This window comes from Melospiza georgiana, chromosome 12, assembly GCF_028018845.1.
Source record: "Melospiza georgiana isolate bMelGeo1 chromosome 12, bMelGeo1.pri, whole genome shotgun sequence".
NCBI lineage: Eukaryota > Metazoa > Chordata > Aves > Passeriformes > Passerellidae > Melospiza > Melospiza georgiana.
The window spans coordinates 4,113,269-4,133,544 of record NC_080441.1 but is presented as its reverse complement, the minus strand read 5'-3'; the positions used below and the strand labels follow the sequence as shown (position 1 = coordinate 4,133,544).

Sequence of the window (20,276 nt, the reverse complement as noted above, 5' to 3'; positions counted from 1 at the left end):
ACCAGCTCTTTGAAACACATGGCACTGTCTTGAAAATTGAAGAGAGAAGTGAAATATTAAAAGGTGGAAATTAGCAGGCTCTAAGTTAACACATCTACAAATGAGAAATGTTTGCAACTCTCCAGTCTAATAAAGATTTCTATTTACAAATCTAAGTTTTTTTCTAAATATTACAAGCAAAGCAATTATGAGCATTATAAAGTACTCCCACATCTCAGTAACTTGCACTTATACCAACAAACCCCTGTCAGTGGGAGCTGAGCACTGTTTTCTCTCAGAAATGTGATTTACTGCCTTGCAGCAGGGGCACACTGGATTTGAACTGTGTTTGCCAGGGTTAGAGCACAGCAGCATCTCCCACATGCACATCACCTACTCTGTGAATATTCACCACAAATATGGGTCCAGTCAGATCTCAGGATTAAATTTCAAAAACTTGTGTGGAATTAGCCCAGGTGTTTCAGGAACAATTTCCTTCTGCTCCAGCAGCAGCTGTTCTCCTCTGGGCTGTGGGATTGTCCATCTCAAGGCCAAAGTTCAAAAAGTAGCCATCAAGGTTTCCTTGAATTTAGGGCCAAGTAGTTCATTATTGGAAATCTATCTTTGTGATTACAATAAAGAACAACTTGATGGTTCCACTGCTTATGGGAGAATCTGGAAAATTTCAATTCAAACAGCAAACAAGGAAACACTTGAAGACAAGAGGCTGAGCAACAGCCTGAAAATAAGGGACAAAAACAACCCAAGAAGCTTCCACAGTTTCAAAATATTAAATTTCACTACTGCACCTTCCAAGGATGTGCTGAACAGCAAATTTGTTCCATGGAAAAAAGAAAGTGTGAAAAATAAAAAGGTCCCAGACACTTATGGTCATGTCCTTGAATACTGAAGTTAAACCACAGCTGAAGTAGTAACAGCTACTTCAGTAAACTGTATTTATGAAAGATTGTATCATAATATCTAATTTATTTATTTTTACCTTTTTCTGTATTTAGATTGAATAACTTCTGTACAACAGGCTCTAAATCTTCCCTTGCAGTTTTAGTTGATGGACAGGTTAGATGGACCAAATCTGGGAAAAGAGAACACAAACTAATTCCAATCACCAACACACAGACAGATAAACAACATTTACAACTTTTAAAAGGCACAGCAGGCTTTTAGAAATCACAATTCTTCATAAAATCCCTTCCTTTAAGCCAGGGAAGTGCTGTACCATGGACATACAGTGCACGTACAGCACAAGAGGAATTCTCTGGCAACAGCTGAGAATTCTCTAAGTCACTCCCATGATGGGCACTATGACTGTGCAATCCTTGGTACAACATTTTATTCATCCACTTCTTAGATGGGAGGAACTATTGCTGAACTATTCCTTTGTTGGTTCTGTTTCTCTGCTCAGATCCAGAACCAGCTGCTTCACCCCACCTGATTTTCCAGCCATTCATTCATTTAAAAGCCTCACCTTAAAGCTTTTGATAAAATCACCTTGCTGGACTCACTTGCTCCTGGAAACTTCACCAGAGAAGTCTCCATCAAAGAATCCTGAAGGAATTTAACACTGTACAAAGTTTAAACTGATTTTTCTTCAGTACTGTAAATTTCTGATCCATTTAAAAGCAGAGCCCAGTTCTGGTATTATTTTAAATCTAGATGACATTTTTGTCTCTTCTTCCTGAAGCCTGGCTGTATTTGTTGTCATTATTTTCCAGTACATCACTCAGATCTTGACCCTGGTTCTGTCAGGAACAGAGATTTAACCCTTCATGCTCCTCTGCTTTCAGGTTGCACACATACAGATTCTATTCAGACATTAATATTCATTTTTTATTCCATCCAGACCAAACCTTCTGTCTGAAGGAATATATACAAAAATAAGGAAAAGGGTGATGATAATCAAAGTCTCCCCCTAACCTTAACTAGATGCTTCCAATCCCAAACACTATAATATAAAATCTATTCTTTCCTCAAAAAACACAGCTATAAATCACTAAAGTTCACATCATTTACTTTCTATAAAATCTTTTTTATTATCTTTAGGGTTATGGTTATGAGTCACAGTCATCAGTATATATTTTGATTATATTTGATTTACTCAGGTATAACTGCATTAGTTACAGTGGTTGCCAACATTTGTCTTCAAGTAATTCTCCCAGCAGGAAGAACGATGAGCTCAGTTCCTGATTTCATCATTACAGTCTCCATTTTTAGGGCAAGTGAAGGAGTTTGGTTCCACTCAAGTGGCAATACAGATGATGTGCCTGTCATTTGTGCACTGTGATCAAAGAGTAGATGTATTTGTATACTTATCTTAAATAATTGTTCCAAGGAGAAATCAGTCAGGTTAAAAGCCATTTACAGATAATGATGTAAAAGTTTTTTAAAAAATTATTAAATATGTCCCATAACTGGAACTCAGCTATGCCTAATATAGAACTTTATTATTTCAATATATGAAGACAAATTTCATTAAGGAAGGCAGTACCTTCTCTTCTGAAATGAAAGGAATTGATGGAGAAAAGTAAATAACAGAAACCTTAATATTTCAGCACCATAAAAATCCTCCTGAAACTAATACTTTAGATCCATGGAACATCAATCTTTCATTAGTTTCACTTCCTGCTGTATATATCTTGAGAACCCTTCATAAAAAGAAATCAGCTATTTAAATGATAAATATTAACAATATGCTTTATAGCACTAAGGTATTAATTAATTACATGCCTGTATTTTTTTACTATTATTTAGTAGGAGATAGAACTTTTAATGACTTAAGCCTTTACTCTTCTTTCATATGCAAAGAACTTAGTTCAACCCTATTTAACAGCAAATAAATTGGTTATTATTACAGTTAGTTCTTTCTTGTTAAAAAAAAATCAGGTAAGGTAATTTCTAATTCTATTCCAATAAATACCCCAAACAAACATTTTATTGCTCAATTATTTCAAGTTCACATAAAATACCAACAACAGAATCCTTTCAGAAGGTAAAAGGCTCCCAAATATATTGTAGTTCAGGTATTTCCATTTAATAGTTCAGCTAAGGGAGCCCATTTTCAAAAAAACCAAATGCCAGATTACCAGGAAAATCCATGTGCTTTGGATTATTATTATTTTTATCTCCTGAAGGGGGATTTATTCCTGGGTAAGTGAAAATGAGCCCATGAAGCTCCATGATAGCAGGCAGCCATGGCTCCCTGTATTCTGTGCAGGAGAGGAACAACACTCAGAGGTCTTCAGTTGTGCTCCAGAGCTGCCAGAGCCAGAGGGAAAATCTCCTTTACTTACAGGTGTCCTTCATGCATGTCATGGTGGAGGAGCAGAGCTCGATGACACGAACGGCCGCCGCGCCCGGCTCCAGGGGAGGCACCGTCAGGAGGGACACCTGGGACAGAAACAGAGCCTGAGGGACAGCACGGGGACAGCTGGGACAGAAACAGAGCCTGAGGGACAGCACGGGGACACCTGGGACAGAAACAGAGCCTGAGGGACAGCACAGGGACACCTGGGACAGAAACAGAGCCTGAGGGACAGCACGGGGACACCTGGGACAGAAACAGAGCCTGAGGGACAGCACGGGGACACCTGGGACAGAAACAGAGCCTGAGGGACAGCACAGGGACACCTGGGACAGAAACAGAGCCTGAGGGACAGCACGGGGACACCTGGGACAGAAACAGAGCCTGAGGGACAGCACGGGGACACCTGGGACAGAAACAGAGCCTGAGGGACAGCACGGGGACACCTGGGACACAGCACGGGGACACCTGGGACAGAATCAGAGCCTGAGGGACAGCACGGGGACACCTGGGACAGAAACAGAGCCTGAGGGACAGCACGGGGACACCTGGGACAGAAACAGAGCCTGAGGGACAGCACGGGGACAGCTGGGACAGAAACAGAGCCTGAGGGACAGCACGGGGACACCTGGGACAGCACCAGAGCCTGAGGGACAGCACGGGGACACCTGGGACAGAAACAGAGCCTGAGGGACAGCACAGGGCCTGGGGGATGTGGCAGCACCAGCATCCTTGCTACAGGTCAAAAGGAACTGCAATTACAGTTTTGTTTTCTAGTTTATTAAGACAGAACAAACAAAACTCTGATTAATATGCTCTAAAATGAAGGACTGCAAAGACTGAGAAAGCAGATCTAAAGATCCATTTTAAAGTGAACAATGAGAACTTCAAACAGCAAAAAGAAATGTTTAAAAAAACCAAAAGGAATTTTGAACTAAGCTTAGCCAAGATAAATAATTAACAGAATAGTAAGGGTAACAGCTTATTAAAAAGCAAGCAAAATTAAAATTAAAGAGAGAAGCTAGAAATTCTATTAATTATAGTGTGAAGCAAGCAGGAAAAATCCCAGTCACTGAGCGAAACTGAACTAAAATTTGTAATAGTTTTATAGACACTAAAACAAATGAAATAATTACCAGTACAGAGAGCTGAGTAAAGATCTTGATTCAAGCACAAACAAAACTGAATTAATGACTTAATTCCTACCAACAACTAAACATTAAGACATGAGACAAGTGACACAGAATTGGTGTGTACCTGCTGCTCTGAGTCCGTGTTCAATACAGACTGATCTGTAATGAGGACTGCCCTGGAGATCTGCCTACAATTTAATAAAAGAATTGTGAAATAATCAATTTAATTTTGCAAAATGAAAACAAAGATATAAAAACCAGTAATTTAGAATCTTAGTTTTGGTAATACCAGGGCCATGTCACTATCTAACCCTTATTACTATGATTCTTAGTGGGATATTTTGCCTGTTGCTGAAGCAGAGGATCTGCTGATCCTCCCCTGCCCTGCTCTGACATGCCCAGGGCTTCTGCAGCAACAAGCAAATCACAGAAATCAAGGAACTCTAGGACTTGTCTAAAGCTGAGCAAATTTAAGGCAGGGACAGCAACTGGCACCTTCACCTCCCAAACACATTTTAGCAAATATGAAATTCCCAACACATTTAGAGCTCTTGGATTTGTTATATGGAAAGGGGGAATCTGATTTCAATGACAACTGAAGAAAACTTGACTATGGAGAGTACACAGTATATCCTCCAGTTAACAGAGAAATACTTTGCACAGAATTAAACTGTACTGCAAAAATAAAGGAGTGGACAAGAGGCTCCTCAATTTAACTTGCAGGGTACTTTACACACCATGATTTAAGGAAATTGTGGTTTTTTGTTTTGCCACATACCTGTAACACACATTGGTGCATGTGCTCTCTGAGAGGTAACTGTCTTCCACAATAAAATAGTTGGCACTTATTCTTTGTCCAAACTGATCCACAATAGCTTTGCACCTATTTAAAAAAAACAAACCACAGTAAGAAATTTTGATTAAAGGTAACAAAAGCATGCATAAGTTGTTAAAATTGAGTTATACAGCACAATATTTGTATCTTTCATTAAATTCATTGTATTTCTTGAACATGTGAACCCCTAAACCAATTCAACTCATCACCAAAACCTAGACTGACACATTCTAGCTGGTGTATATGAAGTGTACACATGCAGTGCCAATAAAGATAATGACATCCCAACTTTAATAAACTGATTACTTTTTACAGAAAATGTAAGCTTACAGCACTGGCATTTAGCTCTACATTTCTCATCTCATAATAAGTAAAAATAAATCTGTGAATTATTTTGGAGTGGGATTTCTTTCTCAGAAAGATACCTTCACCAAAACCAAGTTTGTTTTGACAATAATATTTGACAAATTAAATAGCAAATAACTCAGGAGATTTGGGAAAGCTCCCTGACAAATGAGTGCATCAGAGTGTTCCAAGAGTGAGTTGCTCTGTCTGTGACAACTAAATACACCCTTTATCTCTGAGTGACACACAAAGGGATTAACTGAGTTCCTGGTGCTGTAAGAACAACACAAATGTTCTCCATAGAACAAGGACAGAAATAGAAGTGGGACAGAAATGCAAACCACAGAAATGAACCCATTCAGTGAGCTTAAGTGAGAATACAAATTTCAGATTCTAAGGGGGAAAATTCTCTGCGAAAGGACAAACTTCAGTTATGTATGACATACGAAGCTGCATCATATACATGAGACAAAGAAAAAGGAGGCTGCACACAGATACTCAGTAAAGCCACCTCTGCTGCTGATTCTATATCCATGATCTGTGCTCTCTTCTACACTGTCAGAACATTTAGTTCATAAATAAATAAAAGCAAATTAGCTTTACTGGACTGTTTCTTGGGGCATGAAAAACACCCTTTTTAAAACTAAGCTTTCTGAATAACTTTATCAGTATTTCAACAATTTAACACACAGTGATTTAATTCACTTAAAGCAGTGAATTTTCTCACACACACTTACACAAGTGTAAATGCACAGGGAAACAACCAAAGGAACACAATGCCTGAGCCAGAGATATGTGCAGATTTACCCTTTTATCATAGTGCAACTTTATCTGTGGAATATCTGCAAGTTATGCCTTAGGAAAGAACAACATTTCTGTAACTTCAAGCTATTTGTCAGCATCTGTGATTATAATGATCTACAAACCCAAATCTAAATAAGTAACAACAATCAGCTCCACCAGCTCTGGTAAACCAGCTGTTCATATAACCTGAGACGAGAATTGAAAAAAGGTGACACACAGTTCTCATCTGTAATGTAAGAGGTTTATGACTATTAAAGATGTTTTTGTAACACTGACTTCTAATGCTGACCCCCCAGGCATCTGGTCCCTACATATATTCCTGTTTTAAATTCAACAGGTACCTGACAACAGTACAAGCACTGTTTGACATCCAACATGCTTCAGTTTCAAATCCTATCCCATGTCTGTTTCACTTGCAACTTTAACAAGTTTTTCCTAACTGTTAATCCCAGTGATTTCATCCTGGAGCTCTCATTTGAATACTGCAAATAAACAAGGAAGTCGAGCTGCTGCAGCTCATTTCTAATTATAACCTTTCTTATTGTTTATGAAACAATTTCCCCACCACCCCCCAAACATTCTGGAAGGGGAAAGGTTGATTAAATGTCATGTTGCATCACTCAAAGCCAGCAAAAGCAACGACACATTTTATTTTGCTGCTAAGTGTTGTTTCCTCTCCTTTGTTCAGGAATAGCAGCAGGTCATATGTGTGATAAGATTTTAAACTGAGAGAGAGAGAGAGAGCTTTTCATTTCAGTCCCACTTCACTTCAAAGGGTGATGCTGAGAAAATTTCTTTCAAGTAGTGCTTCCACATGCAGCAAACACTCCTGCACTGACATTATCAGGTCTCTGTCATCTGATCTGTGTTGTGACAATGAATCACAGCCAACCCTCCATTGACCTTCTTTCAATGTGTCTGGATAAAAGGATGAAAATTAGAATCCATCTCCTTGCAGTGCCACGAGTTATAAATGTACTTTATAGGGCTCATTATCCAAACTAATGGACTAAGGGCGACATCCTTGAAATGGACTCAGCAGCACTGCCAAAGCCAGGCTGCAGTATTTCAGCAGATATGGAAATTACTGCCTGTTTGCTCTATCTTCTTATCACAGATGTATAAATGGCCATTCATCACATCTCTTCCATTCTGAGACAGAATTATGCAATTGGAAACATATGTGAAGCGTGATCAATATAAAATGTCCAACATTATGATGAAATTTTACATGTACCCAAAAAAGTGACACACAATAAACACAGAGAAAAACAACATTATCATACATTAAATGTGGTTTTTTTCCTTAGCCTCAGAAATACAATGTTCCAGAGCCTCAGAAATACAATGTGGTTTTTATTTTCTAACAGAGCCTAACAGCTCTATCAAGAACTCAGGATGTCTTACAAACTTATTAAAACAGCAGATCTTGTACCATACATAAAAACCAGATATTTTCAAGTGCATTACTAAAATCTTAAAATAGGGTTGTCTAAAATTTCTGTTCTTTCACCCTGTCTTGCCTGAATCTTATTTTCAAAAATTATAAAAAGACCTACAGAAAAAGGTTAAAAATAATTGTAGAGCTGGGTATGAAATCTACTGTTCTCTGTATATACAGGCATGGGTAGGAAAATGTGAAAAAGCAATGTTAGTCACATTGAGAAAAATGCTGGAATAAACTTTAAACTCTAGTTTAAAAGGAACTAGAGTTCTTTTTAAAGCCTGGTGATATTCTGATTTTAATTAAACTCTAACAAAAAAATTAGAAGAAAATCAAGGCTGTAGCTAGAAGTATGCATTTTCCTTATGTGTACTAAACCAGGAATATTAAAAATAGAGAAAAACTCCCTGCCTTAAGGCATGGATGCAGCCTGCAGAGCTGTGAAAGGAGCCATAAAGTGGTAATGAGCACTGCACAATGCATTTCTGCAGTGCTGAGTGAGCCATCTGTAACCTGGGGAAGCTGCCTCTGCAGCACACAGCCAGCTGCACTGACAACCAGATATGAATTTGCCTCTTACCAATTACTATTAATGGTCTGTTGACTCAAAAGCTCAGTAACTCATAAATAGCCTCATTAACAACTTGATAGCTGATTTTTATTAGGCAAAACACTGAAGCCCAAAGTCAAGAGGAAATACAAGCTGGTGCAGGGGGGGATACACAGTGAGGAAGGAGATAACAGCAAGAACAAAACAGAAGATAAAGGAAATGGATATCTTGGATGTGTTGTGCTGCTTCATATTCACTACCAGATAATGGCATTATTAAAAGCTCAGTGTTTTTGGAATAATGAAAGTCTGGTAAAATCTTTAGAAGTATTTCAATAATTCTGCTCCTCAAAAATCTATCATTCTAAAATGGCACAAGTGAACCCCAAAAGCAGCCTAAAAAAAGATATTTGTGCTCTTTTTTTTTTAAACTGTATTCAAAACAAAGTCAGGTTAATGGAAAAGCAGCACTCCAGCTCTTGTGGAACGCACATAACATTATAAAGAAAACATTGATTTCAAAGGTCTCCAGGATGTGCAGAAGAAGTTGAGAACTGGGGCAAGCAGCAGCACTGACCAGTTAAGACCTGCACAGAGTGGGGTTTGGAAGTTGCTACCAACTAAAAGCTTTGTCCCCTTGCAAGAGCAGTTTAAGTATTTAAACATTATTGGAATATAAAACTTCCTACAGCAACAGTTCAAATATCAGTGTTAAAATAAATGACAGTTCCTGAAAGGGGCACAGTTTAATTTGCATATGAATTGTGCATTTGGAAGAACACACCTGATAAAACACATTTACATCTCAAAGTCTACAACTGTGCAGTGAATTCCAGAATCTTCAGGAACTGGCAGAAAGGTAAAATCTGGAGTTTATCCAATTTCAGGGAAAACAGCTACTACTGGACCATGTCATGGCAAATGCAGCTACAAGGACTGTGCTCCAGGAATTGCAAAGGAGCTGAGAAATAAACTCACACCCCCTCATTTAACTACTCATTCTCCTAATACATTGGTACTACACCATTTCTAAATTAATTCTCTAAATTTTCTACAAAACATCTTGAACTTTTCAATTATAAGCACTAACCTGCAAACAGAGTCTTTAAGACAGCCAAAGTGCAGTTAGACTAATATCTGATAAAATGTGTATAACAGAAATATGACAATTTACAGAGGTGTGAAAAATGCCACTATGGAAAAAACTCTGAGTTGATTTTTCTTAGCTGAACTTTCAACCTGCCTACAGGCCTGATATTGTTGTAAAAGAATTTATTCTAGAATAAGAGGGCAGCATAGTTTATGACAACAATCTACCTAAAAACTCATTAAAGTCTTTTCTCTTGGAGTGACATGCATTATCAGCAAAGATTAATCTGATGAGTCTTTAGGTGAGCTCCATTTTTAAAAATGCAATAACAGAGGGCTTTGTTGTCATCTGATGAAAATCAATTAGAGTAGGTAAGGCCACAAGGAAAACTAACATCACTCATCACCAGCCCCCCGGCAGCTGAAATGATTTGTCTTCCAAGCTTGGGTGATCAGGAGCTGTAGTAATATCACAGGGAAATTAATTTAGTTTCTATATTCTAGACCCACTTTCCTTGTTCTGGAGGTCCTATACACAAATTACTTTTAATCAAGGTTGATGTGTTATTAATACCAAGGAGGATCTCTGAAGAATCATTTTTTTTTCAATTGACTCGAGGCATTTTTCACCTGTGTTTTGTGTATAAACAGAAGTTGCTGGTGCCCCTTACCGGCCCGAGGCTCTGTCCAGCACCAGGCAGCGCACGGCGTGACGGAGGCAGTAGATCCCCCCAAACACAGCACACAGCCTGCAACAGGGAAACACAGCTCATTAGTGCAGCTCTGCTAATTGCAATCAGCCCGAGTGGTCAGCAAGGCAAAGCTCTGAGGTGTTGGTAACACTGATTTACTGACAGAAGCAAGATGTGGAGCTGTTGGAGTGCAGAGGAGGTCACGGAGCTATCACAGGGCTGGAGCCAGGCTGGCAGAGCTGGGGGTGCTCAGCTGGAGAGGAGAAGCTCCAGGCAGAGCTCAGAGCCCCTGCCAGGGCCTGAAGGGGCTCCAGGAGAGCTGCAGAGGGACTGGGGACAAGGGATGGAGGGACAGGACAAGGGGAGGGAACAGCCTTAAACTGAAGGAGGGTAGGTTTAGATTGGATGTATGGAAAACATCCCTCCCTGTGAGGGTGGGCAGGCCCTGGCACAGGTGCCCAGAGCAGCTGTGGTTGCCCCTGGATCCCTGGACGTGTCCAAGGCCAGGCTGGACAGGGCTTGGAGCAGCCTGGGACAGTGGAAGGTGTCCCTGCCATGGCAGGGGTGGCGCTGGATGACCTTTAAGGTCTCTTCCAACCCAAAGCAGTCTCTGATTCTGTGATTTTGAAGTGAAAGCATTTTGATTTATCTTCACAGATGACAAACTTGAAAACTTTCACTCTGCAAAGCTGACTTCCAAAAATGGCATTATTCTGTCATTCTAATGCCAGATGAGCAGTTCCAAGACAGCCAGTCCCACAACCCCTCTGACCTGCAGGGCAGGGGCAGCCCAAGGAGCTGCCAGTACCATGGGACACCTGGAACACCCAGCTCCCTAAAACACCCCTGCTCCTCATGGAAAACCAGAGATTCATCCCAAAAATCTCAACCTTGGCTGTTTGGAGGTTGTTGAAGATGCCACAAAGGTTAAACCACCACTGAAGAACTCAGAGACCCCAGAGCTATGGGTTTATTATCTCTAATGCTGCAATCCACAGCCTCCTGCCTGACAGCAGCTATCAGCAAACCAACTCAGAGGAGTTGATTTCATATCTTGCATTTAAGAATAGCACTATTAACTTAACTACAACTGGATTCCTTAGTTAAAAACATTAATTACAGTTTTCTTTCAACCACAGCCAGGGGGTTTTGATATATGCACTTTATTTTTCCAGCGTGCTTTGAAAGAACTTTGCTGCTTGGCTGCACAAAAATGTGAATTATTTCTTTCCAAGAGTAGCCTGCTATCCAGGGGATGAGGGCATGACCAGTTTTCATAGGCCAGCAGAAAAGTTCTCTTTTAAAATGAAAATGGAAAGGAATTTTGATTGTGTTGCTGAACAATCACAAACAGCCAAAACACCTCTTAGAACAGCCTAGCATGAAAAATGACACAGCTAGGAAGGACTTGCCAAAATTATTTAAATACAGAAACTGAAATATTCAACTAAATGGCACCCCAATAATTTATGACAAAGTAAAATCATTGTGCTGGCATTACTTTCATACAATGGGCTATTCAAGATGATTTGACTGCACTTGAAAGTACAAGCAACTCTTTGATAGCATTAACCCTAAATGACAGACATTTAAACTGATATTACTCTAATTAACTGGCGACTGCCTCCACCAATAATTCAAGTTTTGCTGAAAGATAGCAACAACACTGTACTCAGCTTCAACTCTGCCCTGCTGACATCAAATCATATTACAGCTAAATTAACAGTTGTGAAAATTTTTGGCCTGGTACCTTCCATCATACACAGCCTTTAAATGCCATTTCAGACCCCATCAAGGCAGAAATCAGCAGTTGCAATTTTTAATACAGCTGTGGAACAATAGGACATATTAAAAGCTGCATTTTTGACAGCATATTCACAGTGATTTATGAGTTTGTATATAATTTGATTATTCTATTAATTTTACTGATTACTGATTCAGCTAATACAGTGAAGGTCACTTACAAAATAAATCTTCATTACATTTCACAGAAAGTAACTGCTCCAACTAGTTGTTTTCTTTAATTAAACACTAATGTAACAAGAGAGAAAATAGGCTTCAGGGTTGCTGCATCTGTTGATACAAGAGGAGTTTACTGCTTTGATGTAATGCTCTGTGATATTAATTGAACAAAAATAGAATGTCTCTCTATTTGACATCTCGATTTCCAACACTGAGATTCCACAAAAACACATTACAGACTTAGCCATAGTTCACTCTGAAAGAATTTTAAAACTGTATCAAATAATTTTACACCAAAATCGAGTTTTTATTTCTAGCATGTAATTTGTCCTCTGCTTTCTACAATACATGTTGTGATTAATTTAAAAATTGGCTAATTTTTAACTGTGCATTTTTTCTGTTGTAAGAACTACTTGTTTCTCTCCTTAAAGCTGAATACTCCATGTACAGCACTGCAAGCTTTGGAGAAAGATCAAAGAAAAACATGGCAAGTGCTGAGATAATGAATTGTCCTCTTTCAGTTTATTTTTACACACAGAGCAAGCTGTGACCTGGTTCTTATGTTAAAGTCTGTTTCCTGAAAGGCTCCTAGAAAATCAGACTTTCCTCCAATGTTGCTGTGTTCCAAAAACATTAACAGGTAGAGTTGACACAAATCAAATAAATAAAATAGCTACAGCTACAAAAAGTGATGGTTAATCTTCCAAACACATGGTTCCCATATCAAAGTCAAAACTTGGTGTGAGTATCCATCTGGGTAACACCAAAAATCCACCCCCCAAAAAAACAGCGCCCAAAAACTAATGAAGAAAATAATTTATGTCATCCTGAACTGTCCTGGCATTTGGAGAGCTATGGAAAGGAAAACAGGTGACAGAAATGCTTAGGGAAGCAGATGAAGAGTCAAATATTTTGACTTTTTCCTGCAGGCTGTGTTCATTATTCCTGTGAAATTTAAAAAGGTCCTGTAGGATTAGAGAAGCAGCCTATGCTCTAAATCCATCAGCAACATGACAATTGTACACCAATCACAAAGTTCTGCACTCCCCAGCAGCACTCAGCTCACTCACATAAAGCACTTGGAGCCTGCAGCCCCAGGTAAGAGGATTTCCTTCCCCAGATCTCCCCTTCCTTCCAGGCTGGGACTGGGAAATGCTGCAGGAAGAGGAGCTGGAATGGCAGAGCTGGGGTACCAAATTTAACTTTAAAACTAAGAAATTGCTCCTTTTAATTGTATGGAATTTAGACTGCATATACAAAAATATCCATTCACATCCTGTAAACATTCTAGCAGTGAACACTGCCAGTAAAACAGACAAGATAAAAACTGCTGGGCTTGGTTTGGGTTAGAGCACAAAGCTCCAGCTACTTATCACTGACCCTTCACAGACCCTCTGTGCACCTCTCTCCATAATTACAAAACTGGGGCAATTTCAGTCTATTTCATCAGAGTCTGGCAAGGGTTGGTATTTATTGTTCAGGGATTCTGAGTGATCACTCTGCACTGAAGTACAACTATTTCAGGAGTTTTAGCATTTGAGTTCCCATTATGTGATGTACAAGTTTTGTGGTTGGGGAAGTCACTGCTGCCTTTTACAGGCCCAAGATCCCAGTTCCATTTCCCAAACTCAAATGTTAGAAGATAATGCAATAAAAATCTTAATTTATAATATATTTCTATGTTCCTATACTTCAGCCTCGCTTTGTGCCAGTGTAGATTTCTTAGGGTGTTTCTAAACCTGAGGAAATTCTGTTGACAAAAATAAGACCATGTTTAATCTGTCTTTTCATTTCAACTAGTAATTAGTAATTTAAACAACTGCAGTACCAGCAGCTTATTGCTGATAAAAGTGCCATGATACTGATGACTCTGGGCACAATATAAAAGTGCTTTCTTAAAATTAACCATATTATCAATCTAAGGTTTTCAAGGATATTGCAATAACACTACTTTTTAGTGAATCAAGGTTAAGAGTCATTCTCTGGGATTCTAAACTCAAGGAACAGATGATTTCTATGAAGGTTAGGTGAGAAACCATCAGGCAATGTGTTTAAGCGACCTAGAAATTATGGTTAAAGCACTGTGGCAACTGTAAGAAATTGCCACAGAGCTGGAGAGGGAAAGAAGAAACAGAAGAGTTGAGTTGTTTCTGTGCTGCTGGGAGGGCAGGGAAGTGCAGAGGCACTCCCGAGGCTCCTCTCTGGGGAGGTGGAAGGACCTGGCTCCAAACCCCACGGACCTTGCTGGAGAAGCTGCTTCTCCTCAGCCAAGGTCACCCAGCTGCAGTTACACAACAGCTCTGCCCTCCCAGAGAGGCTGGGGAGAGCAGGACTGCAGGGCAAGGCACAAAAGGCAGCACTAGGAGCAGTCACTAAACATTAGCTCATCTACAGAACCCACTTCTGTGTTCTCTGCCTCCAGAAAAGACACAAATTCCAGTTCTCTTAATCCTCAATGAAATTCAAGGGCTATTTTACTAATTCTGCCATGTTTAGGAAGGTACCTTTCTCTGTCTTCTGGTTTAATGAAAAAGGACTCTGCTAAATGCAATTTGCCTCCTCATCTCAGATTTGCTCCAGTAATAAACAATCCTGTCACTTCCACAGCTCTCCTGATAATGCTGCAAATATTCACATGTGAGTCAGAATGCTCAGGGAGACCCTGTAAGGCACAACCTGCACATCCCCACACGACCAGGGAGGAATTTCCTTGCTAAGGGACTGGTAAGACGTAATACCAAAATAATACATTAAGATATATTTGCCTCCTATTATCACCATTACCCTAATTATTAAACCCTGAAAAAGTCACCTCACAATAGCATTTGTATTTTGTCCTTTTAGGTTCTAAATATGCTTTTAAAATGAACCAAGATGATCAAGAATGAGAGTAGGACAATGTAAGTCTGACCCCTCAATACAATTTCTTGACTGAAAACTTTTCCCTGCCTAGTTAGGGGTGGGAAATCAATACACTGGGACAGCATCCACTTGATTCAGAGCATCCCATGTGATGGATTCTCATGGCTGAAGGCCTTCACGAGGTATAAACTCCTGCAGAACACAATTTCTAGTCAGAAAGAACAGGGAGCAGAACAGCTCTCATGTTTGCAAGTAATTTTTAAAACAAAGAATTGACAAACACTCAGAAGATAAAAATTAAAATGAGAAGGTATTCTCTAAGTTTCATCCACTTAATGCATTTTACAACAAAGGTTATTTCCAAATTAAAAGTCTTTTCCTGTCATTCTGAGACATACTGTGGGCAAGGACACAAAAGCATTCCACAGCTGTATTAACGACAAGGCTCACTGATCTGTGAATAACCTGAAAAAAATGAAGATTATTGAGTTACTTTACCAATCTATCCATCCATCACCAGTGAACAGGTCTCAGAATGATGGATTATCTCACTTCCCTCATGTTTATCCCAAGAAAGAGTTTCTCCTTAGAGGGAAAAACAAACAACTGATCCTACAAACAATCCTGCTAACTCTGCTTGCCCATTTTGCATTCATCTGCCAACAAAGTGAGAAGAAATATATCAAGTTTGTCTTTAAAGGCCAAACTACATTTGAGGTTTTATTATTTCCCTGAAATGCAAGTGAAAACAATTAAGAGGAAAGCAGCACTGCAGCTACTGGTACTATTCAGCATTTTAGTACAACTCAAGGAATAGTGAGAAGTTGTCAGTAATTCCAATTACATTTTCTGGTCCAAAGAAATGGAATAATTATAAGTTATAAGAGACAGATAAATATGAAAATTAGGTATTTTGAAATGGAGGACTGAACTTATATCTCACTATGATTTTTAAATCACCTGTGATTGTTTCACATGTGCTGACACTCAAATCTGTCACACCTGGTTGTCACCAAGAATTCACACTGATTGAATTTCTCATTAAATTCTCATTAATGTGCTAAATCATACAATTTACACACAGAAAAGTTCTGCATCTTGCTAAACTGCAGAGACATAATACTCATGCTTAGATTCAGCTGAAAAACATGGTGTGCCCAATTTTTAATAAATTACTGCAGTCAGGTTTCCTGAAGTCCAGTCTTGATTTCAGACCACTAAAACCTTCCTAGACTGTAACAGGGACATAATTGGGAATTTTAAAGGACCTGAGACTACCCCAGAAGCTCTGACATCTCTAGCAGGTAACAGTGCACATGTAAAGGTAAAACTGATTATTCATTTTTAAATATATACAGGAACCCTCAGAATCAATCACACTATCCATCTTATCTCAGCCTGGCCTCTTAATCTTCCTGTAAATATGGGCACTGAAAGAGATGGAACTGTCTTAATCAGATCTTTCCTCCATCACTAAATTACTGCTGTCACTGTCACGGAGACAGAAATTACAATTTCAGGCAGAATCTGTAGGAACTCCTACAAAGGGTGACACTGCCCACCAAACACACAATGGGAAAGCTCCAGGTCTGTTTATAGGAAATGCACATTATTAACCAACTTCCCATGAGAGTCAGGGACTCACCCACTCCTCTGGCCAAGCAGCCAAGGATATTCCAGCACCTACTGCCATCTGTCAGCTTTTGGATAATTGTGTCTTTGTTATCCAAAGAAGAGAGAACGTGTCCCTGTGGAACCTTTGTGACATGACACAGGGGACAGTCACCAATTCCCTCTGAAAGTTCACACGGGAAAAACTACTGCTTCTCAGAAAGTCAATTCCATTTGCATGTCCATATTTGCATGAGTCCAGAGGAAAGAATCTGAAACCAAACTGAAGTGAAACTTTGCCTGCTCTGCCCCCAATTCAGTGTGTTCACAAAGCAAACAGCAGCAGATGTAAAAGCTTGTTTGGGTTTTCCTCAAGAATGAGATATTATTGTATTCACTTGTACTTAAGATCAGACTATTGCTACATCATTAGAAAGGAGAGTCAGGACAGTTTTGTACCAAGAAGGAGGCAAAGGAAGCTGTAAGCTGTTAAGGGCCAGTGAAGTTTTGTTTTTTTTTTTGTCAGCTCAGGAGAGCAGGAGGCTCCCAATGACCTTCCTTGTTCCACGACTCCAACTGATGGAGACAGAAACCTCCCATCTGTCCTCACCATATTGGGATGTACATTACAGTGATAGAAAAGTTTAATTTTCTCTCCTAAACCAACCCTGCTTAAACCAATAAAGAAGGAAGAGTGCTTCTGCTCGCTGGCGTGTCGTCAGCAGCTCCAAAAGGTTGTGGTGTTTATGCAGGACTCATTTGGGATGCAAGGATGTGACTTCCAAATGTCTTTGACTCATTCCCATCAATATGCATGTGTGCCATTTATAACAGTAGCCTTGATGAGAACACACAGTGTAACTGGCTGCAAGAAACGCTTAAGAGGTTTACATTAAAGCAGAATATAGAACAGTGGTTAGAAATCACAGGCCAGGTGACACCTTCCCCTGATAAGCTGGTGATAAAAGCTGTAGCCTGTGATCTATAGGCTCTGCTGCTGCCTCTTTACTCCACAGCCCCAGCAGCATTCTTCACATACAGCTCACTCTGAGCTAGACACAATCCTGAGGGCAGAACACCTTTAAAAATTGTGATTAATCTCAAAAAATATTATGGTTGCCTCCTAAATTGTTCTCTTAAAAAGAACAGATAATGTTTAAAAAGTTTTGTATTAGAATATTTGCAATACAAACCTTTTAAAAGTGTAATTACTTTTTGGTTTGACAGATTAATTTGCTCCATCCAGTGAAATACCCTCTTTGTTGTAAAAGTTATACATTTTAGCAAAAAAAAAACCCTAAAATGCAGCAACCAGTGATCTGAAATAGAAAGTTCAGACCATCTGAAGAACTCCTGTCATCACAGAATGATTTTCTGATAAGAATATTTATAATACTTCTAGACACCTCTACTGCTAACTTGAAATATACTGCTGTTACAGATCAGAAAACTGCATGTGCTGGTTATTAAATAAAAAACAATTAAGCTAAAGGGATTTTGAGAATGCAAGAAAAATTACACAGATAAGAATCTACAGAGGAAAAAAAGCAAGCAAAATTTTAAATATTAAATTTACTTTTTTCCCCCAGGCATTTGAAGCCAAGGAAGGTTGAACTGCCAAAACTGTACTACTTCAATGGCTCTGATAACACAGTGATTTATTAATCTCTGGTCACATACAGATACCTGGCCTCACATGAAGTCCTAGAAAGACACAAAGACATCCATAAAATCCAGAAACACAAGTTCTGTTGCATGACTGTATGCAGAGTAGTTGCCTAACCCCAATTCTTGTTCACAAATGACCTGTCCAATCACCTAATTACCTAGGTCTGCACTTTAAATCACCATTTAAATACAGCTCAAGGAGCAGATGAAAGGTACTGACAAAAGATGGCAGCAAATAACATTTCTATTCAATGGAGCACAATTATTCCAGAATGTTTCTATCAAGACATAACTGCATCCATGCTTTACACAGCCCAGCAGGATCAAGCTGCTAAGGCCATTCCTCTGGCAGTAATTTAGGGACTGCTCTGGAGAAGAGAAATGGAATCCATCACAGAGACAAACAGGAACACAACCTGCTGTAAACCACAATTTCATAGTAGCACACATGTAAAAAGCAGAACTTGTCCAGCACCAAACAAAGCAGGTAAGACCCTGCACTGCTATTTAAGGGACTGATGTACAGATATATCACTCAGACAAACTGGCCTCACCAGGCAAAGCTGCTTTTTTTAAGCAGAGCTAATGTTTACTTCAGACCTCCAGGTTACCACATTAAACCCACATTGAGCAGATGGAAAGGCTGCTTGCCAGCAAAAGCAAAGATGAAAAAAACCCCTCAGCCTTTTAAAAGGCAGTTGAACTGTTGGAAACAACTGAAATGAAAACCACCCACCCTCTGCACCCAAAAGCACCAAGCACCAGCTCTGTGCCAGAACCACAGGCCAGGGACACCTCAGGAGCAGGGACTGCACTGCCACTGCCACTCAAGTGGATCTTGGGTTATCCTGGAATCCTGGCCTTTTTTGTTTTATTTGCTTTCCAAGGCTCAAGGAGTGGAGAACATATGGCTGCTGCTTGGGATGTCAGAATGTAGCAGTGGCTCAGTGAAACAGAGCTGCATGGGATCTCCTCTGCTCCTCAGTTCATAGGAGCTGGAACCTTCAGTCTAGAGAGAGCTACAGAATAATGTCATGATTTCACAGCAATTGCCCTGTTTGTATAAAAGTCTGATGTAGAAAGGTTTGTTTTAAATGTAATTCTGAACTCGACACATGGCACTATTCTTCTCTTTCAGAACAATCCAGTTCATTATTAAATATATACCTGTGAATGACAGATGAATTCTCAGCATTAATTAGTAACACAAATTGACAACATGGATCTTCCTGCAGCTTTAGGGTAGACTCACATACAAATTTTTTAACCTACTCAAATGCACAGTCCCCCTTTTGGACAGATATCCCCGAGTCTCCTCTGTCAGATTTAAAAAGGGGCAGCTACATATGGGTTAAATGCTGGCTTTCTCATTTCCTAGCCCTTACTAACTTACAGCAGCCACCACAGCCAGCAGCTACTACAAGCTGCATTTGTAAAACAATGAAAAATGTTGCAAAGCAATGTCCTAGTGAGTGACACCTCTTACATGACAAGGGTTTCCTGTCTGGGATGTGTCTGGGGGAGTGAGGCTTACCTGCAGAAGCACTGGGGGATCTCTCCCTGCCCATACAGAGGGAACAGGAACGGGGTGTTGCCATAGCGGCCGAGGCACTGCAGGAATTTTTTTGTTGCCTGAAGCCCTTGCAGAGTGCTGCTCTCAGTCTGTGCCACCATTGCAATGGAGTGAAGGATGAAGTGCTGCAGGCTGGGGGTGAGCTTCCGAGTCTGCAGGAACTCAGCAAACGTGCTGGACTCGTGTTCTGAGGGAAAAGCACAGGAGGCACTGAGCACACTCCAACATCTGCACTTCAGCTCAAACAAGTGCTCTGGATTCCAGCAAACAAGAGCAAGTGAGTTTTTCAACAAACATCTTGCTGAAAATGGATCATCCAGTCAATGAAAGTTAGAAGAATTACTCCCAGAAAGTGAGTTATCTCAGAAGACAGAAACAGCACTCCATTAAAATATTTCAAAATATCACAG

General features: G+C 39.8%; 1 protein-coding gene across 1 annotated transcript in view; it reads right to left on the bottom strand.

Annotated features, from left to right (window-relative positions):
* CHM (CHM Rab escort protein) overlaps positions 1 to 20,276 on the bottom strand; it is a 52,146-nt gene that overhangs the window by 6,409 nt on the left and 25,461 nt on the right. The window contains exons 8-13 of the mRNA XM_058032910.1: positions 19,828 to 20,053; positions 10,170 to 10,247; positions 5,210 to 5,314; positions 4,556 to 4,619; positions 3,288 to 3,384; positions 980 to 1,072 (exon numbers count right to left, since the gene is read on the bottom strand). Coding sequence (XP_057888893.1) covers positions 980 to 1,072; positions 3,288 to 3,384; positions 4,556 to 4,619; positions 5,210 to 5,314; positions 10,170 to 10,247; positions 19,828 to 20,053 — 663 coding nt within the window. The remainder of the gene's footprint in view (positions 1 to 979; positions 1,073 to 3,287; positions 3,385 to 4,555; positions 4,620 to 5,209; positions 5,315 to 10,169; positions 10,248 to 19,827; positions 20,054 to 20,276) is intronic.